At 45.0% G+C, this 20,940-nt stretch overlaps 1 protein-coding gene across 3 annotated transcripts; it reads left to right on the top strand.

The window, feature by feature from the left end:
* The first annotated feature begins 1,399 nt into the window (after positions 1–1,399).
* LOC140717878 (uncharacterized) lies at positions 1,400–16,245 on the top strand. Of its 3 annotated transcripts, none has more exons than XM_073031602.1 (2): positions 1,400–1,441; positions 14,725–16,245. In XM_073031602.1, exon 2 carries the CDS (start codon positions 14,932–14,934, stop codon positions 16,030–16,032), a length of 1,101 nt encoding a protein of 366 aa, XP_072887703.1. In that variant the 5' UTR covers positions 1,400–1,441; positions 14,725–14,931; the 3' UTR covers positions 16,033–16,245. The 3 variants fall into 3 exon arrangements, with proteins under 3 accessions (XP_072887703.1, XP_072887704.1, XP_072887705.1); XM_073031603.1 differs by lacking the exon at positions 1,400–1,441 and adding an exon at positions 5,668–5,724; XM_073031604.1 differs by lacking the exon at positions 1,400–1,441 and adding an exon at positions 7,998–8,707.
* Positions 16,246–20,940: the final 4,695 nt, after the last annotated feature.

The raw sequence follows: 20,940 nt of genomic DNA, 5'->3' as shown, positions 1-20,940 counted from the left end.
CTTTGTAAGGGACTATTTACTGGCATTATCCCGTTCCTTTGCAGAACTGTGGAAAAAGGGTCTCTTGGCCCAGACTCCGCCGCTCGACTTTGCTTTACATCAGATCGTGCCTGGAGATTGGGTTCTGGTGAGGACCTGGAAGCCGGAGAAGTTACAGCCACAGTGGGAAGGCCCTTTCCAGGTCCTGCTATCAACAGAGGCGGCCGTACGGACAAAAGAAAAAGGGTGGACACACACATCCAGGGTAAAAGGACCGGTGAAGCCCGAAAGCCGCGCTGAGTGGACCTGTGTTCCCGGTGAAGAACCGTTGGTGGTGAAGCTAAAAAGGCAGCAAAAATGAACTCTATGTGGACTGTAACATTATTGACTGTAATATATTTGATTCTATATGTCGGGGAAATTGAAGGGAAATGTGACAAGTGCAGAACCGTGGTACGAGTGGGGCAGAGGGTGTTCCCAGGATCATTTGTGTCCCACTCGCATGTGAATGATCAATGCTATGATCTAAGTAAAAGAGAAGAATGTTGAGAGAATAGTAAACCTTATTACCAAGTTTATAGAAAGGGTCATGGGGATATCGTACACCGATCAATATGTTAAACCGAATTATTAGACTACAGGCGGTGGTGGAAGTGATAACCAATCAAACGGCACTGGCATTGGAGCTGTTGGCAAAACAGCAGAGCCAGATGCGAACGGCAATATACCAGAACAGGCTGGCTGTGGATTACCTATTGGCCTCTGAAGGCGGGGTATGTGGGAAGTTCAATCTTACAAACTGTTGCCTTAAGATAGTAAATTAAGATGTGCGTGGGTTTGGAAAAGGGTTAAAGTCAGTAAACAAATGTGATTTAATTATGTCTGATAAGCAGGAATGCAGAAGCGCCTGACAAGATTAACTGCTTGTGGAAAACAGAGCAGATATGCGAAGATTGTAATCATTGAAGTCCTGAGATATGGACTATTGTTTTACAGAAATGTGTAAACAACAACTCCAAATATGGAATGGGAAAACACTGAATCTAAGACTGTGTACCTCCCGAGTCAGGGAGGGGAGGGGTAAGGAAGAAGGATAAACCTGCTGCCCTGTAAGGTTCAGGGTTCCCTTCTCTGAAGGCACCCAGCTCTGCAGAACTGTTAATAAACTTTGTTTCCTTGAATTTGTCTTGAAGCCGTTATTCGGGAGCGTGGCTCGTTCCTGACACTTCTGGTCAACCAGCGCCTGGACTCTGCTGAGTCCCGGCAGCACTCTGTGTGTGTTTCTGGACATTTCCAGCATCCGCAGCGTCTCATTGTCGGGACGCCTGTTCCTGTTCAGAATACGTTTCTCCAAAACGCTTGCGGACAGGCTCCTGCACCCAGAACCCCCCGCGCGTCCGACGCGCATGCGCGGCGGTCCCGGACGGCGGGTGGCCGCCAGGCTCGGGAGGGTCGGCCGCAGGTAGGAGCGGGGCCTGGGGCCTGGGGCCTGGGGCCGAGGCCGAGGCCGGGGCCGGGACCGGGGTCGGGGGAGGCGGGAGGCGATCACCGCGAGCCGCGGGCCCGTTCCCCTCTCTCTCAGCCCCGCCATCCGTGCCCGGCCCCCCACGGGGGAGCTCGACGCTGCCGCCATTTCTGCCGCAGCTCGCTTCGGCCGACAGACGGGTCTGCGGGTCGCCGCCTGGCAGCCAGTGGGCCGTGTTTGGAAAGGCATCTAAATCCCAAATGCTGCATGGGGACAACGGAACAAAATCCTCCCACCAGCTTCAGTTACATAGGACACAGAAATCTACTGCCCTTCGGCCCTTAATTTTATTACTCTAACCTACCCGAGAAACTGCTTAGAATTTCTTTTCTCAGCTCTCTCTCTCTCTACCTATCTGACAGTCCATTAAAAGACCCTATTGTATCCGGCCCTATTGTAAAAATAGAAGTTACATGTTCTAACTTTACTTTAAAATCCATAATTCTATTGGAATTTTGTATTTTACTCGTTAGTTTCCATATACTTCCTTCTTGCACCTGCTCCTCATTTACATCACTGTGGTCGGCAGTACATTCACATCACTCTCTGTGTTAAAAATTTTCCCTGACATCCCCTCTGTACCTGCTTCCAAGCACCTTAAAACTATCCTCCCTCATGTTAGATAGATAGATAGATACTTTATTCATCCCCATGGGGAAATTCAACATTTTTCCAATGTCCCATACACTTATTGTAGCAAAACTAATTACATACAATACTTAACTCAATATAAACATGCATCTAAAATCACCCTCTCAAAAAGCATTAATAAGTAGCTTTTAAAAAGTTCTTAAATAGTTTACTAAGAAATACATTGAATGGTAACTTAAGCTCAGTCCTGACCCTGGCACTTTAACATATCCTACCCCTGGCGTTTGAATTGTAAAGCCGAATGGCATTGGGGAGTAATGATCTCTTCATCCTGTCTGAGGAGCATTGCATCGATAGCAACCTGCCGCTGAAGCTGCTTCTCTGTCTCTGGATGGTGCTATGCAGAGGATGTTCAGAGTTTTCCATGATTGACCGTAGCCTACTCAGCGCCCTTTGCTCTGCTACCGATGTCATACTCTACAGTTCTGTGCCCACGTCAGAGCCCGCCTTCCTTACCAGCTTATTAAAACGTGAGGCGTCTTAATGTGTTAGGCATTTGATCCTGAGAAAAAGCCTCTGACTATCCACGTGATCAATGCCTCTCATCATTCTCATGCAACCCTATCGGGTCAGGTCTTATCCTCCATCACTCCAAGGAGGAAAGGCCGAGTTCACTCAACCTATTCTCATAAGGCATGCTCCCCAATCCAGGCAAGATCCTTGTAAATCTCCTCTGCACCCTTTCTATGGTTTCCACATCCTTCCTGTAGTGAGGTGACCAAAACTGAGCACAGTACTCCAAGTGGGGTCTGACCAGGGTCCTATATAGCTGCAACATTACCTCATGGCTCTTAAACTCAATCCCATGGTTGATGAAGGCTAATACACCGTATGCTTTCTTAACAACATTGGCAGCCTGCGCAGCTGCTTTGAGTGTCCTCTGGACTCAGACCCCAAGATCCTTCTGATCCTCCACACAAGCCTATACATATACATATACACACACACAAATATACGCTAACATACACACATGTATACATATTTACGCACTGCATATAAATACACAAACAAGCATACATATTTACACACACTTATGCATGCACATATACATACTCGTGTGTAAACACAAATTTACACACACATATTTGCAAACATACACATACATACTCATGAATATTTGCACACACACAACATACATATTTACACACATATGTATACATAGTTATTTGAGAAAATCTCCTTTCTCTTACCTCTTCTTGTTCTGGACCTTTCCACCCATGAGAACATGTTCCGTACCACTCTGTCCGGGTACTTACTGATATCTTTGTTACCGTTGTCCTGGGTAACAAGTGACCTGCAGCTTCCACATCAGAAGAATGCCACACTCCAAACGGAAATACGACTGCCTTTCCCTTCATAGTCATTGGCATTATCATCGATGGGTTCACCACCATCAGTCACCCGGGGGGCGGGCGGAACTCACACATCAGTCACTGTGAACTTGAGGGGTAAGTGATCATATGATCGAATTCAGCCTGAAATTTGAGAGGGAGAAGCTAAAGTCAGATATATCAGTATTACAGTGAAGTAAGGAAATGACAGAGGCAGGAGAGAGGAATTGGCCAGAATTCATTGGAAAAGAACACTGGCTGGGATGGGGGCAGAGCAGCAAGGGCTGGAATTCCTGGAAGCAATTCAGAGGCACGGGGTATAAACATCCCGAAGAAGTATTCTAAAGGGAAGATGAGACAACTGTGGCTAACGAGAGGTCCACGTCAAAGAGAGCATGTAACAGAGCAAAATTTAGAGGGAAGTTCGAGCACTGTAAAACTAAAAACCAACAGGTGGCAACAAAAGTCATTCAGAAGTTCAAGATGGCTTACGAAAGTAATATTAAATAGGAAACCAGAAGTTACTTCAGCTACATAAAGTGTAAAAGAGAGGCAAGAGTGGATATCAGACCACTGGGAAATGATGCTGGAGAGGCAGTAATGGGGAGCAATGAAATGACAGATGAACTTACGAAGTATTTTGTATGAGTTCACTGAGTAAGACACCAGCAGTGTGGTGGAAGCTCCAGGTGTTGGGGGTAATGAACTGTGTGTAGTTACCATAACTAGGGAATAGGTTCTTGGGAAACTGGAAGATTGCAAATGTCATTCCACACTTCAGAAAGGGAGGGGCCGACAAAAGGAAATTATAGGCTGTAGTCAGCCTAGTTTCCTCAAGGAAACATCTTGCCTGACAAATCTGTTGGATTCTTTGAAGAAATAACAATCAGGGTAGACAAAGGAGCATCGGTTGAAGCTGTGTACTTGGATTTTCAGAAGGCTGCTTAAGATGCTGCGAGTTCGTGGTGTCACAGGATAGATTTGAGCATATTTAAAGTAGTGGCTGATTGGAAGGAGGCGACGAGAGAAAATAAAGGGCACCTTTTCTGGTTGGCTGCCGGTGACTAATGGTATTCTACGTGGGTCTGTGTTGAGACCGATTCTTTTAACGTTATATGTCAATGATTCGGATGATGGAATTGATGGCTTTGTTGCAAAGTTTGCCGATGATCTCAAGGTAGGTGGAGGGGCAAGTAGTTTCGAGGAAGCAGAGAGACTACAGAAGGACGTGGACAGATCAGGAGTATGGATGAAGAATTGGCAGATGAAATACAGTGTTGGTATGCACTTTGGTAGGAGAAATGAAATGGGACTTTTCAGCATGGAGAGAAAATAGAAAAAAACTGAGGCACAAAGGGTCTTGGGAGTTCTTGTGCAGTATTCCCTAAAGGTTAATTTGCAGGTTCAGTCTGTGGTGAGGAAGGCAAATGTGATGCTGGCAATCATTTCAAGAGGACTAGAATGGAAAAGCACGGATGTAATGTTGAGACTTTTCAAAGCACTGGTGAGGCCTCACTTGGAATATTGGGAGCAGTTTTGGGCCCCCTATCTTAGAAAGGATGTGCTGAAACTGGAGAGGGTTCAAAGGAGGGCCATGAAAATGATTCCAGGATTGAGTGGCTTGTCATATGAAGAGCGTTTGATGCCTCTGGGCCTGTGTTCTCCGGAATTCAGAAGAATGAGGGGTGACCTATCAGATGGTGAAAGGCCTTGATAGAGTGGATGTGGAAAGGATATTTCCTGTGGTGGGACAGTCGTACGACCAGAGGACACAGCCTCAAAATAAAGGGGCATCCTTTTAGAACGGAGATGAAGAGGAATTTCTTAAGCCAGAGAGTGGTGAATCTGTGGAATTCTTTGCCACAGTGGCAGCAAGTCTTTAAGGATATTTAAGACAGAGGTTGATAGATTCTTGATTGGTCAGGGAGAAGGCAGGAGATTGAGGCTGAGAGGAAAATTTGATCGGTCATGATGAAATGGAGGAGCAGGCTTGATTGGCCAAATGGCCTAATTCTGCTTCTGCAGTGGCATGCAAAAGTCTGGGCAGCCCTGGTCAAAATTTCTGTTACTGTGAATAGCTAAGTGAGTAAAAGATGACTTGATTTCCAAAAAGCATAAAGTTAAAGATGACACATTTCTTTAATATAAGCAAGATTACTTTTTTATTTCCATCATTTACAGTTTCAAAATAACGAAAAAGGAAAACGACCTGAAGCAAAAGTTTGGGCACCCTGCATGGTCAGTACTTAGGTACACCCCCTTTGGCAAGTATCACAGCTTGTAAACGCTTTCTGTAGCTAGCTAAGAGTCTTTCAGTTCTTGTTTGGGGGATTTTTACCCATTCGTTCTTACAAAAGGCTTCTAGTTTTGTGAGAATCTTGGGCCATCTTGCATGTACTGCTCTTTTTGAGGTCTATCCACAGATTTTTGATGATGTTTATGTCAGGGGACTGTGAGGGCCATGGCAAAACCTTCAGCTTGAGCCTCTTGAGGTAGTCCATTGTGGATTTTGAGGTGTGTTTAGGATCATTATCCTGTTGTAGAAGCCATCCTCTTTTCATCTTCAGCTTTTTTACAGACTGTGTGATGTTTGCTTCCAGAATTTGCTGGTATTTAATTGAATTCATTCTTCCCTCTACCAGCAAACGTTCCTCGTGCCACTGGCTGCAACACAAGCCCAAAGCATGATCGATCCCCGTGCTTAACAGTTGGGGAGATGTTCTTTTCATGAAATTCTGCACTCTTTTTTTCTCCAAACATACGTTTGCTCATTGCGGCCAAATGTTCTATTTTAACTTCATCAGTCCACAGGATTTGTTTCCAAAATGCATTAGGCTTGTTTAGATGTTCCCTTGCAACCTTCTGACGCTGAATTTTGTGGTGAGGATGCAGGAAAGGTTTTCTTCTGATGACTCTTCCATGCAGGTCATATTTGTGCAGGTGTCGCTGCACAGTAGAACAGTGCACCACCACTCCAGAGTCTGCTGGAGTTTTAATTTGCCTTTCTACCAATCCTACGAGCAGACCTCTCGGAAAGTTTTCTTGGTCTTCCAGACCCCAACTTGACCTCCACCGTTCCTGTTAATTGCCATTTCTTAATTACATTACGAACTGAGGAAACAGCTACCTGAAAATGCTTTGCTATCTTCTTATAGCCTTCTCCTGCTTTGTGGGCATCATTTATTTAAATTTTCAGAGTGCTAGGCGGCTGCTTAGAGGAGCCCATAGCTGCTGATTGTTGGGACAGGTTTGAGGAGTCAGGGTATTTGTAAAGCTTTGAAATTTGCATCACCTGGCCTTTCCTAACGATGACTGTGAACAAGCCATAGCCCTAACAAGTAAGGTCTGAGACCTTGGTAAAAGTTATCCGAGAGCTCAAATCTCTTGGGTTGCCCAAACTTCTGCATAGTGCTCCTTTCCTTTTCTTCACTCTAAAATTGTACAGAACAAAAATAATACACTAATCTTGCTTAAAATGTTGAAAAGAATGTTTCAACTTTAACATTATGATTTTTGGAGATAAGTTCATCTTCTAGACACTTAACTATTCACAGTAACAGAAATTTTGACCAGGGGGCCCAAGCGTTTGCATGCCACTATATATGTTATGGTCTTAAGGCACTAGCAGTGTGCCTGATATTGTAGTGTGTGAGGGAAGAGAAGTGGGTGCAGAAATTGTGACAAGAGAGAAGGTGCTCAAAAAGCTGAAAGACCTGAAGGTGCATAAGTCACCCGGACCAGATGAACTGCACCCTAGGGTTCTGAAAGAGGTACCGTTAGAGATTATGGCAGCATTAGAAATGACTTTTCAAAAATCATGGTGCCAGAGGACTGGAAAATTGCAAATGTTAGTCCACTCTTTAAGAAAGGAGGAAGGCAGCAAAAAGTTAGCCTGACCTCAGTGGTGGGGAAGATGTTGGAGTCAATTGTTAAGGATGAGGTGATGGAGTACTTGGTGACACAGGACAAGATAGCACAAAGTCAGCATGGTTTCATAGAAACATAGAAAACCTACAGCACAACACAGGCCCTTCGGCCCACAAAGTTGTGCCGAACATGTCCCTACCTTAGAAATTACTAAGCTCACCTATAGCCCTCTATTTTTCTAAGCTCCATGAACCTATCTAAAAGTCTCTTAAAAGACCCACCACCGTTGCCGGCAGCCCATTCCAGGCACTCACCACTGTCTGAGTAAACAAAACTAACCCTTGACATCTCTGTACCTACTCCCCAGCACCTTAAACCTGTGTCCGCTTGTGGCAACCATTTCAGCCCTGGGAAAAAGCCTCTGACTAGCCAGACGATCAATGCCTCTCATCATCTTATACACCTCTACCAGGTCACCTCTCATCCTCCGTCGCTCCAAGGAGAAAAGGCCAACTGCACTCAACCTATTCTCATAAGGCATGCTCCCCAATCCAGGCAACATCCTTGTAAATCTCCTCTGCACCCTTTCTATGGTTTCCACATCCTTCCTGTAATGAGGTGACCAAAACTGAGCACAGTACTCCAAGTGGGGTCTGACCAGGGTCCTATATAGCTGCAACATTACCTCATGGCTCTTAAACTCAATCCCATGGTTGATGAAGGCTAATACACCGTATGCTTTCTTAACAACATTGGCAGCCTGCGCAGCTGCTTTGAGTGTCCTCTGGACTCAGACCCCAAGATCCTTCTGATCCTCCACACAAGCCTATACATATACATATACACACACACAAATATACGCTAACATACACACATGCATACATATGTACGCACTGCATACAAATACACATAAACGAGCATACATATTTACACACACTTATGCATGCACATATACATACTCGTGTGTAAACACAAATTTACACACACATATTTGCAAACATACACATACATACTCATGAATATTTGCACACACACAACATACATATTTACACACATATGTATACATAGTTATTTGAGAAAATCTCCTTTCTCTTACCTCTTCTTGTTCTGGACCTTTCCACCCATGAGAACATGTTCTGTACCACTCTGTCCGGGTACTTACTGATATCTTTGTTACCGTTGTCCTGGGTAACAAGTGACCTGCAGCTTCCACATCAGAAGAATGCCACACTCCAAACGGAAATACGACTGCCTTTCCCTTCATAGTCATTGGCATTATCATCGATGGGTTCACCACCATCAGTCACCCGGGGGGCGGGCGGAACTCACACATCAGTCACTGTGAACTTGAGGGGTAAGTGATCATACGATCGAATTCAGCCTGAAATTTGAGAGGGAGAAGCTAAAGTCAGATATATCAGTATTACAGTGAAGTAAGGAAATTACAGAGGCAGGAGAGAGGAATTGGCCAGAATTCATTGGAAAAGAACACTGGCTGGGATGGGGGCAGAGCAGCAAGGGCTGGAATTCCTGGAAGCAATTCAGAGGCACGGGGTATAAACATCCCGAAGAAGTATTCTAAAGGGAAGATGAGACAACTGTGGCTAACGAGAGGTCCAAGTCAAAGAGAGCATGTAACAGAGCAAAAATTAGAGGGAAGTTCGAGCACTGTAAAACTAAAAACCAACAGGTGGCAACAAAAGTCATTCAGAAGTTCAAGATGGCTTACGAAAGTAATATTAAATAGGAAACCAGAAGTTACTTCAGCTACATAAAGTGTAAAAGAGAGGCAAGAGTGGATATCAGACCACTGGGAAATGATGCTGGAGAGGCAGTAATGGGGAGCAATGAAATGACAGATGAACTTACGAAGTATTTTGTATGAGTTCACTGAGTAAGACACCAGCAGTGCGATGGAAGCTCCAGGTGTTGGGGGTAATGAACTGTGTGTAGTTACCATAACTAGGGAATAGGTTCTTGGGAAACTGGAAGATTGCAAATGTCATTCCACACTTCAAAAAGGGAGGGGCCGACAAAAGGAAATTATAGGCTGTAGTCAGCCTAGTTTCCTCAAGGAAACATCTTGCCTGACAAATCTGTTGGATTCTTTGAAGAAATAACAATCAGGGTAGACAAAGGAGCATCGGTTGAAGCTGTGTACTTGGATTTTCAGAAGGCTGCTTAAGATGCTGCGAGCTCGTGGTGTCACAGGAAAGATTTGAGCATATTTAAAGTAGTGGCTGATTGGAAGGAGGCGACGAGAGAAAATAAAGGGCACCTTTTCTGGTTGGCTGCCGGTGACTAATGGTATTCTACGTGGGTCTGTGTTGAGACCGATTCTTTTAACGTTATATGTCAATGATTCGGATGATGGAATTGATGGCTTTGTTGCAAAGTTTGCCGATGATCTCAAGGTAGGTGGAGGGGCAAGTAGTTTCGAGGAAGCAGAGAGACTACAGAAGGACGTGGACAGATCAGGAGTATGGATGAAGAATTGGCAGATGAAATACAGTGTTGGTATGCACTTTGGTAGGAGAAATGAAATGGGACTTTTCAGCATGGAGAGAAAATAGAAAAAAACTGAGGCACAAAGGGTCTTGGGAGTTCTTGTGCAGTATTCCCTAAAGGTTAATTTGCAGGTTCAGTCTGTGGTGAGGAAGGCAAATGTGATGCTGGCAATCATTTCAAGAGGACTAGAATGGAAAAGCACAGATGTAATGTTGAGACTTTTCAAAGCACTGGTGAGGCCTCACTTGGAATATTGGGAGCAGTTTTGGGCCCCCTATCTTAGAAAGGATGTGCTGAAACTGGAGAGGGTTCAAAGGAGGGCCATGAAAATGATTCCAGGATTGAGTGGCTTGTCATATGAAGAGCGTTTGATGCCTCTGGGCCTGTGTTCTCCGGAATTCAGAAGATTGAGGGGTGACCTATCAGATGGTGAAAGGCCTTGATAGAGTGGATGTGGAAAGGATATTTCCTGTGGTGGGACAGTCGTACGACCAGAGGACACAGCCTCAAAATAAAGGGGCATCCTTTTAGAACGGAGATGAAGAGGAATTTCTTAAGCCAGAGAGTGGTGAATCTGTGGAATTCTTTGCCACAGTGGCAGCAAGTCTTTATGGATATTTAAGACAGAGGTTGATAGATTCTTGATTGGTCAGGGAGAAGGCAGGAGATTGAGGCTGAGAGGAAAATTTGATCGGTCATGATGAAATGGAGGAGCAGGCTTGATTGGCCAAATGGCCTAATTCTGCTTCTGCAGTGGCATGCAAAAGTCTGGGCAGCCCTGGTCAAAATTTCTGTTACTGTGAATAGCTAAGCGAGTAAAAGATGACTTGATTTCCAAAAAGCATAAAGTTAAAGATGACACATTTCTTTAATATAAGCAAGATTACTTTTTTATTTCCATCGTTTACAGTTTCAAAATAACGAAAAAGGAAAACGACCTGAAGCAAAAGTTTGGGCACCCTGCATGGGTCAGTACTTAGGTACACCCCCTTTGGCAAGTATCACAGCTTGTAAACGCTTTCTGTAGCTAGCTAAGAGTCTTTCAGTTCTTGTTTGGGGGATTTTTGCCCATTCGTTCTTACAAAAGGCTTCTAGTTTTGTGAGATTCTTGGGCCATCTTGCATGTACTGCTCTTTTTGAGGTCTATCCACAGATTTTCGATGACGTTTAGGTCGGGGCACTGTGAGGGCCATGGCAAAACCTTCAGCTTGAGCCTCTTGAGGTAGTCCATTGTGGATTTTGAGGTGTGTTTAGGATCATTATCCTGTTGTAGAAGCCATCCTCTTTTCATCTTCAGCTTTTTTACAGACTGTGTGATGTTTGCTTCCAGAATTTGCTGGTATTTAATTGAATTCATTCTTCCCTCTACCAGCAAACGTTCCGCATGCCACTGACTGCAACACAAGCTCAAAGCATAATCGATCCAACCCCGTGCTTAACAGTTGAAGAGATGTTCTTTTCATGAAATTCTGCACCCTTTTTTCTCCAAACATACCTTTGCTCATTGCGGCCAAATGTTCTATTTTAACTTCATCAGTCCGCAGGATTTGTTTCCAAAATGTATCGGGCTTGTTTAGATGTTCCCTTGCAACCTTCTGACGCTGAATTTTGTGGTGAGGATGCAGGAAAGGTTTTCTTCTGATGACTCTTCCATGCAGGTCATATTTGTGCAGTTGTCGCTGCACAGTAGAACAGTGCACCACCACTCCAGAGTCTGCTGGAGTTTTAATTTGCCTTTCTACCAATCCTACGAGCAGACCTCTCGGAAAGTTTTCTTGGTCTTCCAGACCCCAACTTGACCTCCACCGTTCCTGTTAATTGCCATTTCTTAATTACATTACGAACTGAGGAAACAGCTACCTGAAAATGCTTTGCTATCTTCTTATAGCCTTCTCCTGCTTTGTGGGCATCATTTATTTAAATTTTCAGAGTGCTAGGCAGCTGCTTAGAGGAGCCCATAGCTGCTGATTGTTGGGACAGGTTTGAGGAGTCAGGGTAATTGTAAAGCTTTGAAATTTGCATCACCTGGCCTTTCCTAACGATGACTGTGAACAAGCCATAGCCCTAACAAGCTATGTAAGGTCTGAGACCTTGGTAAAAGTTATCTGAGAGCTCAAATCTCTTGGGGTGCCCAAACTTCTGCATGGTGCTCCTTTCCTTTTCTTCACTCTAAAATTGTACAGAACAAAAATAATACACTAATCTTGCTTAAAATGTTGAAAAGAATGTTTCAACTTTAACATTATGATTTTTGGAGATAAGTTCATCTTCTACACACTTAACTATTCACAGTAACAGAAATTTTGACCAGGGGGCCCAAGTGTTTGCATGTTATATATGTTATTGTCTTAAGGCACTAGCAGTGTGCCTGATATTGTAGTGTGTGAGGGAAGAGAAGTGGGTGCAGAAATTGTGACAAGAGAGAAGGTGCTCAAAAAGCTGAAAGACCTGAAGGTGCATAAGTCACCCGGACCAGATGAACTGCACCCTAGGGTTGTGAAAGAGGGTCCGTTAGAGATTATGGCAGCATTAGAAATGATTTTTCAAAAATCATGGTGCCAGAGGACTGGAAAATTGCAAATGTCACTCCACTCTTTAAGAAAGGAGGAAGGCAGCAGAAAGGAAATTATAGACCAGTTAGCCTGACCTCAGTGGTTGGGAAGATGTTGGAGTCAACTGTTAAGGATGAGGTGATGGAGTACATGGTGACACAGGACAAGATAGTACAAAGTCAGCATGGTTTCATAGAAACATAGAAAACCTACAGCACAACACAGGCCCTTCGGCCCACAAAGTTGTACCGAACATGTCCCTACCTTAGAAATTACTAGGCTCACCTATAGCCCTCTATTTTTCTAAGCTCCATGTACCTATCTAAAAGTCTCTTAAAAGACCCACCACCGTTGCCAGCAGCCCATTCCACACACTCACCACTCTCTGAGTAAACAAAACTTACCCTTGACATCTCTGTACCTACTCCCCAGCACCTTAAACCTGTGTCCTCTTGTGGCAACCATTTCAGCCCTGGGAAAAAGCCTCTGACTATCCACACGATCAATGCCTCTCATCATCTTATACACCTCTACCAGGTCACCTCTCATCCTCCGTCGCTCCAAGGAGAAAAGGCCAAGTTCACTCAACCTATTCTCATAAGACATGCTCCCCAATCCAGGCAACATCCTTGTAAATCTCCTCTGCACCCTTTCTATGGTTTCCACATCCTTCCTGTAGTGAGGCGACCAGAACTGAGCACAGTACTCCAAGTGGGGTCTGACCGGGGTCCTATATAGCTGCAAATCCTGCCTGACGAACCTGTTGGTATTCTTTGAGATTACAAGCAGGATAGATAAAGAAGATGCAGTGGATGTTGTATATTTGGATTTTCAGAAAGCCTTCGACAAGGTGCCACACATGAGGCTGCTTACCAAGTTAATAGCCCATGGTATTACAGGAAAGTTACTGGCGTGGTTAGAGCATTGGCTGATTGGTAGGAGGCAGCGAGTGGGAATAAAAGGATCCTTTTCTGGTTGGCTGCCAGTGAGTGGGGGTGTTCCGCAGGGGTCGGTGTTGGGACCACTTCTTTATATGCTGTATATCAATGATTTAGATGATGGAATAGATGGCTTTGTTGCCAAGTTTGCAGATGATTACGAAGATTGGTGGAGGGGCAGCTAGTGTTGAGGAAATGGGTAGGATGCAGAAGGACTTGGACAGATTAGGAGAATGGGCAAGAAAGTGGCAAATGAAATACAATGTTGGAAAATGCATGGTCATGCACTTTGGTAGCAGAAATAAATGTGTGGACTGTTTTCTAAACAGGAAGAAAATCTAGGAATCTGAGATGCTGAGGGACTTTTACAGAACACCCTAAAGGTTAACTTGCAGGCTGAGTCTGTGGTGAGGAAGGCAAATGCCATGTTAGCATTCATTTCAAGAGGTCCAGAATATAAGAGTAAGGATGTGATGCTGAGGCTTTATAAGGCACTGGTGAGGCCTCACATTGCGTATTGTCAACAGTTTAGGGCCCCATATCTTGGAAAAGATGCGCTGGCATTGGAGAGAGTCTAGAGGAGGTTCATAAAGATTCCAGGAATGAAAGGATTATCATACGAGGAATGTTTGATGGCCCTGGGTCTGTACTCACTGGAATTCAGAAGGGTGAGGAAGAATCTCATTGAAACCTTTCAAATGTTGAAAGGCTTGGACAGAGTAGATGTGGTAAGGATGTTTACCATGGTGGGGGAGTCTAGGACAAGAGGGCACAGCCTCAGGATATAAGGGAGTCCATTTAAACAGAGATGCGATAAATTTCTTTAGCCAGAGAGTGGATGAACTTGTGGAATTTGTTGCCAATGCAGTTGTGGATGTCAGGTTGTTGGGTGTAAGTTAAGGCAGAGATTGATAGGTTCTTGATTGGATACAGCATCAAAGGTTCCAGGGAGAAGGCTGGGAACTGGGGTCGAGGAGGAGGTTAAAAAAAGGATCAGCCATGATTGAATGGCAGAGCAGACTCGATGGGCCAGACGGCCTAATTCTGCTCCTGTGTCTTATGGGTAGGGTGCGGGTGGGGGGGTGTCAGAGTAATTAGGAAGTCCCCCTGAACAGCCATGTAGTATGTGCTCATTGTAGCCCTGTGGGACTTGAAATAACTTGTTATCGGTCTGGATACCTGATCCGTGCCCAGTTGGAAGATCTGGAGTTGTGTTTCCAACTTGCGTTGAACCTCAGTATTGAAGAGGTGACCAGATATTTCCTTTGTTTCACCAATAATCTGATGTGGATCCGAGGAAATGAAGAAGAATCTTGTCCCAGCTGTAAAAGTGCTTTTTTTTGTCTCAAATTGCATTTTCTTTCCCCTCTCAGTGAAATCCATTGGAACCAGGGTGCTGAGATCACACCAGTACTTGTTGATCTGTTCCGTCAGTGGGAAGCGATTCATTCTGTCATCCAAGCTGACATAGATCCAAAAATTCACACCAGTGACAGAGACTGCTCGATTGCTGCACGTGTGGGAAGACATTCACTCGGCTGTCTGATCTGCTGACACACCAGTGAGTTCCCACTGTGGAGATGCCGTTCACCTGCTCAGACTGTGGGAAGGGATTCACTCAGTCATCTCAACTGAAGGCACATCAGCGAGTTCACACTGGGGAGAGACCGTTCTCCTGCTCTGACTGTGGGAAAGGATTCACTCGATCATCTGACCTGCTGGCCCACCAGTCAGTTCACACTGGGGAGTGGTCATTCACCTGCTCAGACTGTGGGAAGGGATTCAATCATTCATCCCAGCTGCAGACTCACCAGCGAGTTCACACTCGGGAGAGAACATTCACCTGCTCCGTGTGTGGGAAGGGATTCACTGGGTCATCTGCTCTCCTGGTACACCAGCGAGTTCACACCGGGGAGAGGCCGTTCACCTGCTCCGACTGTGGGAAGGGGTTCATTCGATCATGTGACCTACAGATACACCAGTCAGTTCACACTGGGGAAAGGCCGTTCACCTGCTCAGACTGTGGGAAGGGGTTCATTCGGTCATCTGATCTACTGACACACCAGTCAGTTCACACTGGAGAGAGGCCGTTCACCTGCTCTGACTGTGGGAAGGGATTCACTCAGTCATCTCAACTGAAGGTACATCAGAGAATTCACACTGGGGAGAGGCCGTTCACCTGCTCAGACTGTGGGAAGGGGTTCACTCAGTCAGCCCACTTACTGGCGCATCAGCGAGTTCACACTGGGGAGAAGCCATTCACCTGCTCAGACTGTGGGAAGGGATTCACTCAGTCATCCCAGCTGAAGCTACATCTGCGAGTTCACACCGGGGAGAGGCCGTTCACCTGCCCTGAATGTGGGAAGGGATTCACTCGATCATCTCAACTGAAGCTACATAAGCAAATCCACACTGGGGAGAGACCGTTCACCTGTTCAGACTGTGGGAAGGGGTTCACTCGCTCATCTTACCTCCTGGCACACAAGACAGTTCACACTGGGGAGAAACCGTTCACCTGCTCAGAGTGTGGGAAGGGATTCACTCAGTCATCTCACCTGAAGCTGCATCAGCGAGTTCACACCGGGGAGAGGCCGTTCACCTGCACTGAATGCGGGAAGGGATTCACTCAGTCCTGCAATCTTGTAGCGCACTATCGGGTTCACAATGGGGAAAAAGTTTAAATAAATGGCAAGCTGGATATGAACCATCACAGTTCCTATATCCAGAGACAAATTCAGAAGTGACTGTCGGTGTTGAACTCTCGATTATTGTTGCTGCTCACCAAACCCAGTCCTGCACCCCGGTCACTGGCATTCCTTCTGCTGATTTCATATTCAATGGGACTGGAGTTTAATATTCTGCATCTGAGACAAATAAATCAGTTCCATTTTAAACTCTGTCTCGGGTATTTATTTAATCTGCTACACACCCAGTGTACAGTCGGGAGTCAACTCAGCCCAGCTGGTCCTTGCTAGTATTTCTGTTCCTCGACCGTGCTTTTAAATCCTTCCCTGCTGCTCACCTCTCACTGTCGCTGTGGTGATGGGTGCCAGTCTCAACTCTGTGGATGAAATGGCTTCCCTGGAATTTCCTGCTTGACTTTTTGCAGACTAAAGAAGATGAGCTGACTGCAGTCATGTTTGTCCCTCATATCTCTGGGCCGAGGAAGAATGACATTGGTAGTTAAACACCTTATTCCCTGCTCATTGTAATGTTGGGGTCATTTTCACTGTGTCTCACACGGCTGGGTTGTTGGAATACACCTGAAGCCTGAAAGCAGAGTGTTACACGTTAATTGGAGTGGGGTCTGAAACTAGAGACGGATCAGCACAGGGCAGAGTTTTGGGCTCTGGACAGTGGGAGGGGTGAGCAGGGGGCGTGGCAATGAATGACAGAGTAGAGACATTTGGAATCTGATTGACGGCAAAAAAAAATGAGGATGATTTTGAATGTTGACACACACAATGCCAGCGGACATGCTTGTGGAAGCTTGCCGTGTTAAACTGGCTACTGAGTTTAGAAAAAATATTACCCTGAATGGTGCCATTTGGCAGAGGAGGGACAATGCTTGTAAATACTTCCAATGGCACCATTCTTACCCAGAAATCCCTGGGGTTAAGAATGTACTATTACTGTGAATTGAATGGGCAGGTGCCAAGAGCAAAACCTAAGGATTTAGGACTTGCATGAAAAATATCATCACAAACAACAGAAAATCGGCTGGAAATTCAAGCAACACACATGCAAAATGCTGGAGGAACTCAGCAGGCCAGGCAGCATCTATAGAAAAAAAGTACAGTTTGACGTTTCAGGCCTGCCGAAGGGTCTCAACCTGAAATGTCACCTGTACTTTTTTCCATAGATGCTCCCTGGCCTGCTGAGTTCCTCCAACATTTTGTGTGTGGAAGATATAATTCTGTCTTTATCTTGCATGAAAAGCTTATCACGTATCTTCAAGTTAAGTAGATAAACAATTGAAGTGGAACATTAAGATGAGCTCTGATGACAAAAATGCACTGATGTCCATACCTTGGTAGTTATTGGGAATTGTTGAGTCTGAGGCTGGAAAGAGTTTGCTCCAAGGAGAAAAGTCCAAGCCTGCTCTCTAATCTTGGTATCCTCTCTCATGCTCCACATCCTTCCTATAGTGTGGTGCTCCGAACTGAATATAATGCTCCAAGTGTGGTCTCACTAAGGTTTTATAGAACTGCAACACTGCCCTTGAACTCATCCCTGTCCATTGGATGCCAGCACCCCAAATTTCTTTTTAACCACCCTTTCAACACGTGGAAACTATGAGGGATCTATGGATGTGGGCCGTAATACCACTCTGTTCCCTCACACTGTTAAAAGGCTTGCCGTTAACCCTGTATTCTTCTTCCAACTTCGTGCTTCCAAGTAAATCACTACTTTTCCAGAGGGAGATCATCACGATGTATTTGCACCTCCTGTCCACTTGGAGCGCAGCAGCGGGAGTAATATTCTTGTAGCAGCAGAAACATGTCAACGTTACCCTGCGGTTTGCAAATCCCTCTGGCCTCCTGACTCTTTTCACCTGCCTATCAGCTCCCGCTGGTGCCTCTCATCCTTCCCTTTCTCCAATGGTCCACTCTCCTCTCCTCTCAGATTCCTTCCTCACCAGCCCCTTACCTCTCCAACTACCTGACTTCACTTATCACCTTCCAGCTATCCTCCTTCCCCTCTCCCCCACCTTTTTCTGGCGTCTTCTCGCTTTCTTTTCAGCCCTGAACAAAGGTCTTGGCCTGGAAAGCCGACTGTTTATTCATCTCCATGGATATTGTCTGACCTGCCGAGTTTCTGCACCAGTGATCAACGACGCATGCGTATGGATCACAGCTGATATCGCGCATGCGCGCAGCGGACGGACGATCGGCAGGAGGTCCAGGGGTGGAACCGTGACTGAGGGGCAATTGTTGTAAGGCCTGGCACACCGTAGCCACGTACCCCGGGACATACCCTGTTCTTTCCCCCTCTCTCAGTCCTGGAGAGCATCCTGCTGATTAGTAAAGGTGCCGGCTGCCATTTGTGCGGCGCGAATGCATCGCTGAGACCAGGACTGATGAATGGGTCTCGGGTCGTGGGCGTTTCTGGGTAGAGTGGCAGCCATGGATGCCCCTTCCAGGTCTTTGCCAGTCTGTAGTGTAGAGCGTGTTTGGAAGTGCTGGCGGATGGATCTGCCAGAGACTGCCGAGCTCCAGCTATCTGCATGGGGAAAAAACATTCTTCCAGCAGCTTCAGTTCTCGCGAAAATCAGTTGTGTCTTCTCTTTTTCTGGACTTTTCCACCCATGAGGAGATAGACAATAGGTGCAGAAGCAGACCATTCGGCCCTTCGAGCCTGCACCGCCATTCTGAGATCATGGCTGATCATCTACTATCAATACCCGGTTCCTGCCTTGTCCCCATATCCCTTGATTCCCCTATCCATAAGATACCTATCTAGCTCCTTCTTGAAAGCATCCTGAGAATCGGCCTCCACTGCCTTCCGAGGCAGTGCATTCCACACCCCCACAACTCTCTAAGAGAAGTAGTTTTTCCTTAACTCTGTCCTAAATGACCTACCCCTTATTCTCAAACTATGCCCTCTGGTACTGGACTCTCCCAGCATCTGGAACATATTTCCTGCCTTTATCTTGTCCAATCCCTTAATAATCTTATATGTTGCGATCAGATCCCCTCTCAGTCTCCTTAATCCCAGCATGTACAAGCCCAGTCTCTCTAACCTCTCTGCATAAGACAGTCTGGACATCCCAGGAATTAACCTTGTGAATCTACGCTGCACGTCCTCTACAGCCAGGATGTCCTTCCTTAACCCTGGAGACCAAAACTGTACACAATACTCCAGGTGTGGTCTCACCAGGGCCCTGTACAGATGCAAAAGGATTTCCTTGCTCTTGTACTCAATTCCCTTTGTAATAAAGGCCAACATTCCATTAGCCTTCTTCACTGCCTGCTGCACTTGCTCTTTTGTACCATTCTCTCTGGCTACATATTAATATCAAACACATTTGTCCTGGGTAATAACTGACCTGTAGCTTTTACATCACAAAAGTGCCACGCTCCAATGAGAAAGACTATTGCCCTCCCCTTCATATTCATTGATGTTCACCACCGTCATTCAACTGGGGGGGGGGGGGGAAGAGTGGGAACGTCTCTAGGATCAGCCATGTGCTCTATGCTCTAGGTACAAGGGGGATGTCAGAGTTAAGTTTTTCACACAGAGAGTGGTGGGGACGTAGAATGCACTGCCTAATTATTTTTTAAACCTTCTATGATCAATCCAGTTTTTGAAGAGTGGGATAGATTGGGTATTAAATGCTTCCAGGATCTGTTTGTTGGAGGAAGTCTCTTTTCGTTTGAGCAATTGTCAGCTAAATATAGCTTACCAAAGCCCACTTTTTTCAATATCTACAAATTACAGACTTCTGTGATCTCAATTATATATATTTTCTGAAAGTCCTGATAAGCACTTATTAGATGTTTCAATATCCAATATTTATGGCATGTTGCTGGGAATGAGAAATGCTCCTTTAGACAAAATTAAAAATCTTTGGGAACAAGATTTACAGATTTCAATTTCTGTGGAAGCTTGGAATGGGATTTTTACATTGGTTAACACTTCATCGTCATGTGCCCGCCACTCCCTCCCCTCAATTTAAAGTGGTTCATAGGGCTCACATGACCAAGGATAAGCTATCTCATTTTTATTCGGATATATCTCCCTATTGTGATAGATGTAATTCACTAATTTGTATGTTTTGGACATGCCCAAGTGTTGAAAAATGCTGGAAGGAAGTATTCCAAACTTTCTCTACTTTTCAAAGTGAATTTTAAGCCGAACCCTTGGACTATTTTATTCGGTATTGTTGGAGGAAAATATATTATTTTGGAGACATCTGATTTGCACATTTTGGCTTTTAGTTCTCTTACAGCTAGGAGGGTGCTCTTGCTTAAATGGAAGGATGTCGTTCCGCCTACTCATGCTCAATGGTTATGTGATGTTATGTTATGCTTTAATTTTACAGATTTTGGCTAATAACATTTCACTATATGATAAGGATTTTTTTCCTTTTTTCTTTCTTTACCAAACAGCTTCGACCTTGGTAGGGGGCTTATATTCTTTTTTTTTAATAATAAAATTATTGCATTTCAATATTATGATTTAATTTAGTTTACATGAACACAGGGTAATGAGATTGCAAGTGTGATTCAAAGTGTGTATTTGGTATTATTTTATCTTTTTTTGACTTATAATATATATCTTGTACTCTGTATTCTTCTATTTAGAAATTAATAAAAATATTTAAAGAGAATGCACTGTCAGTGGTGGAGGCAGATACCATAGAACACTACAGCACAGTACAGGCCCTTCAGCCCTCCATGTTGTGCCGACCCATATAATCCTTAAAAAAAGTACTAAACCCACACTACCCCATATCCCTCCATTTTTCTTTCATCCATGTGCCTGTCCAAGAGGCTCTTAAATAACCCTAATGTTTTAGCCTCCACCACCATCCCTGGCAAGTCATTCCAGGCACTCACAACCCTCTGTGTAAAAAAAACTTACCC

This window comes from Hemitrygon akajei, chromosome 28 (assembly GCF_048418815.1).
Source record: "Hemitrygon akajei chromosome 28, sHemAka1.3, whole genome shotgun sequence".
NCBI lineage: Eukaryota > Metazoa > Chordata > Chondrichthyes > Myliobatiformes > Dasyatidae > Hemitrygon > Hemitrygon akajei.
Note: the sequence above shows the minus strand (reverse complement) of the source record. Positions and strands in the feature narration are given on the sequence as shown.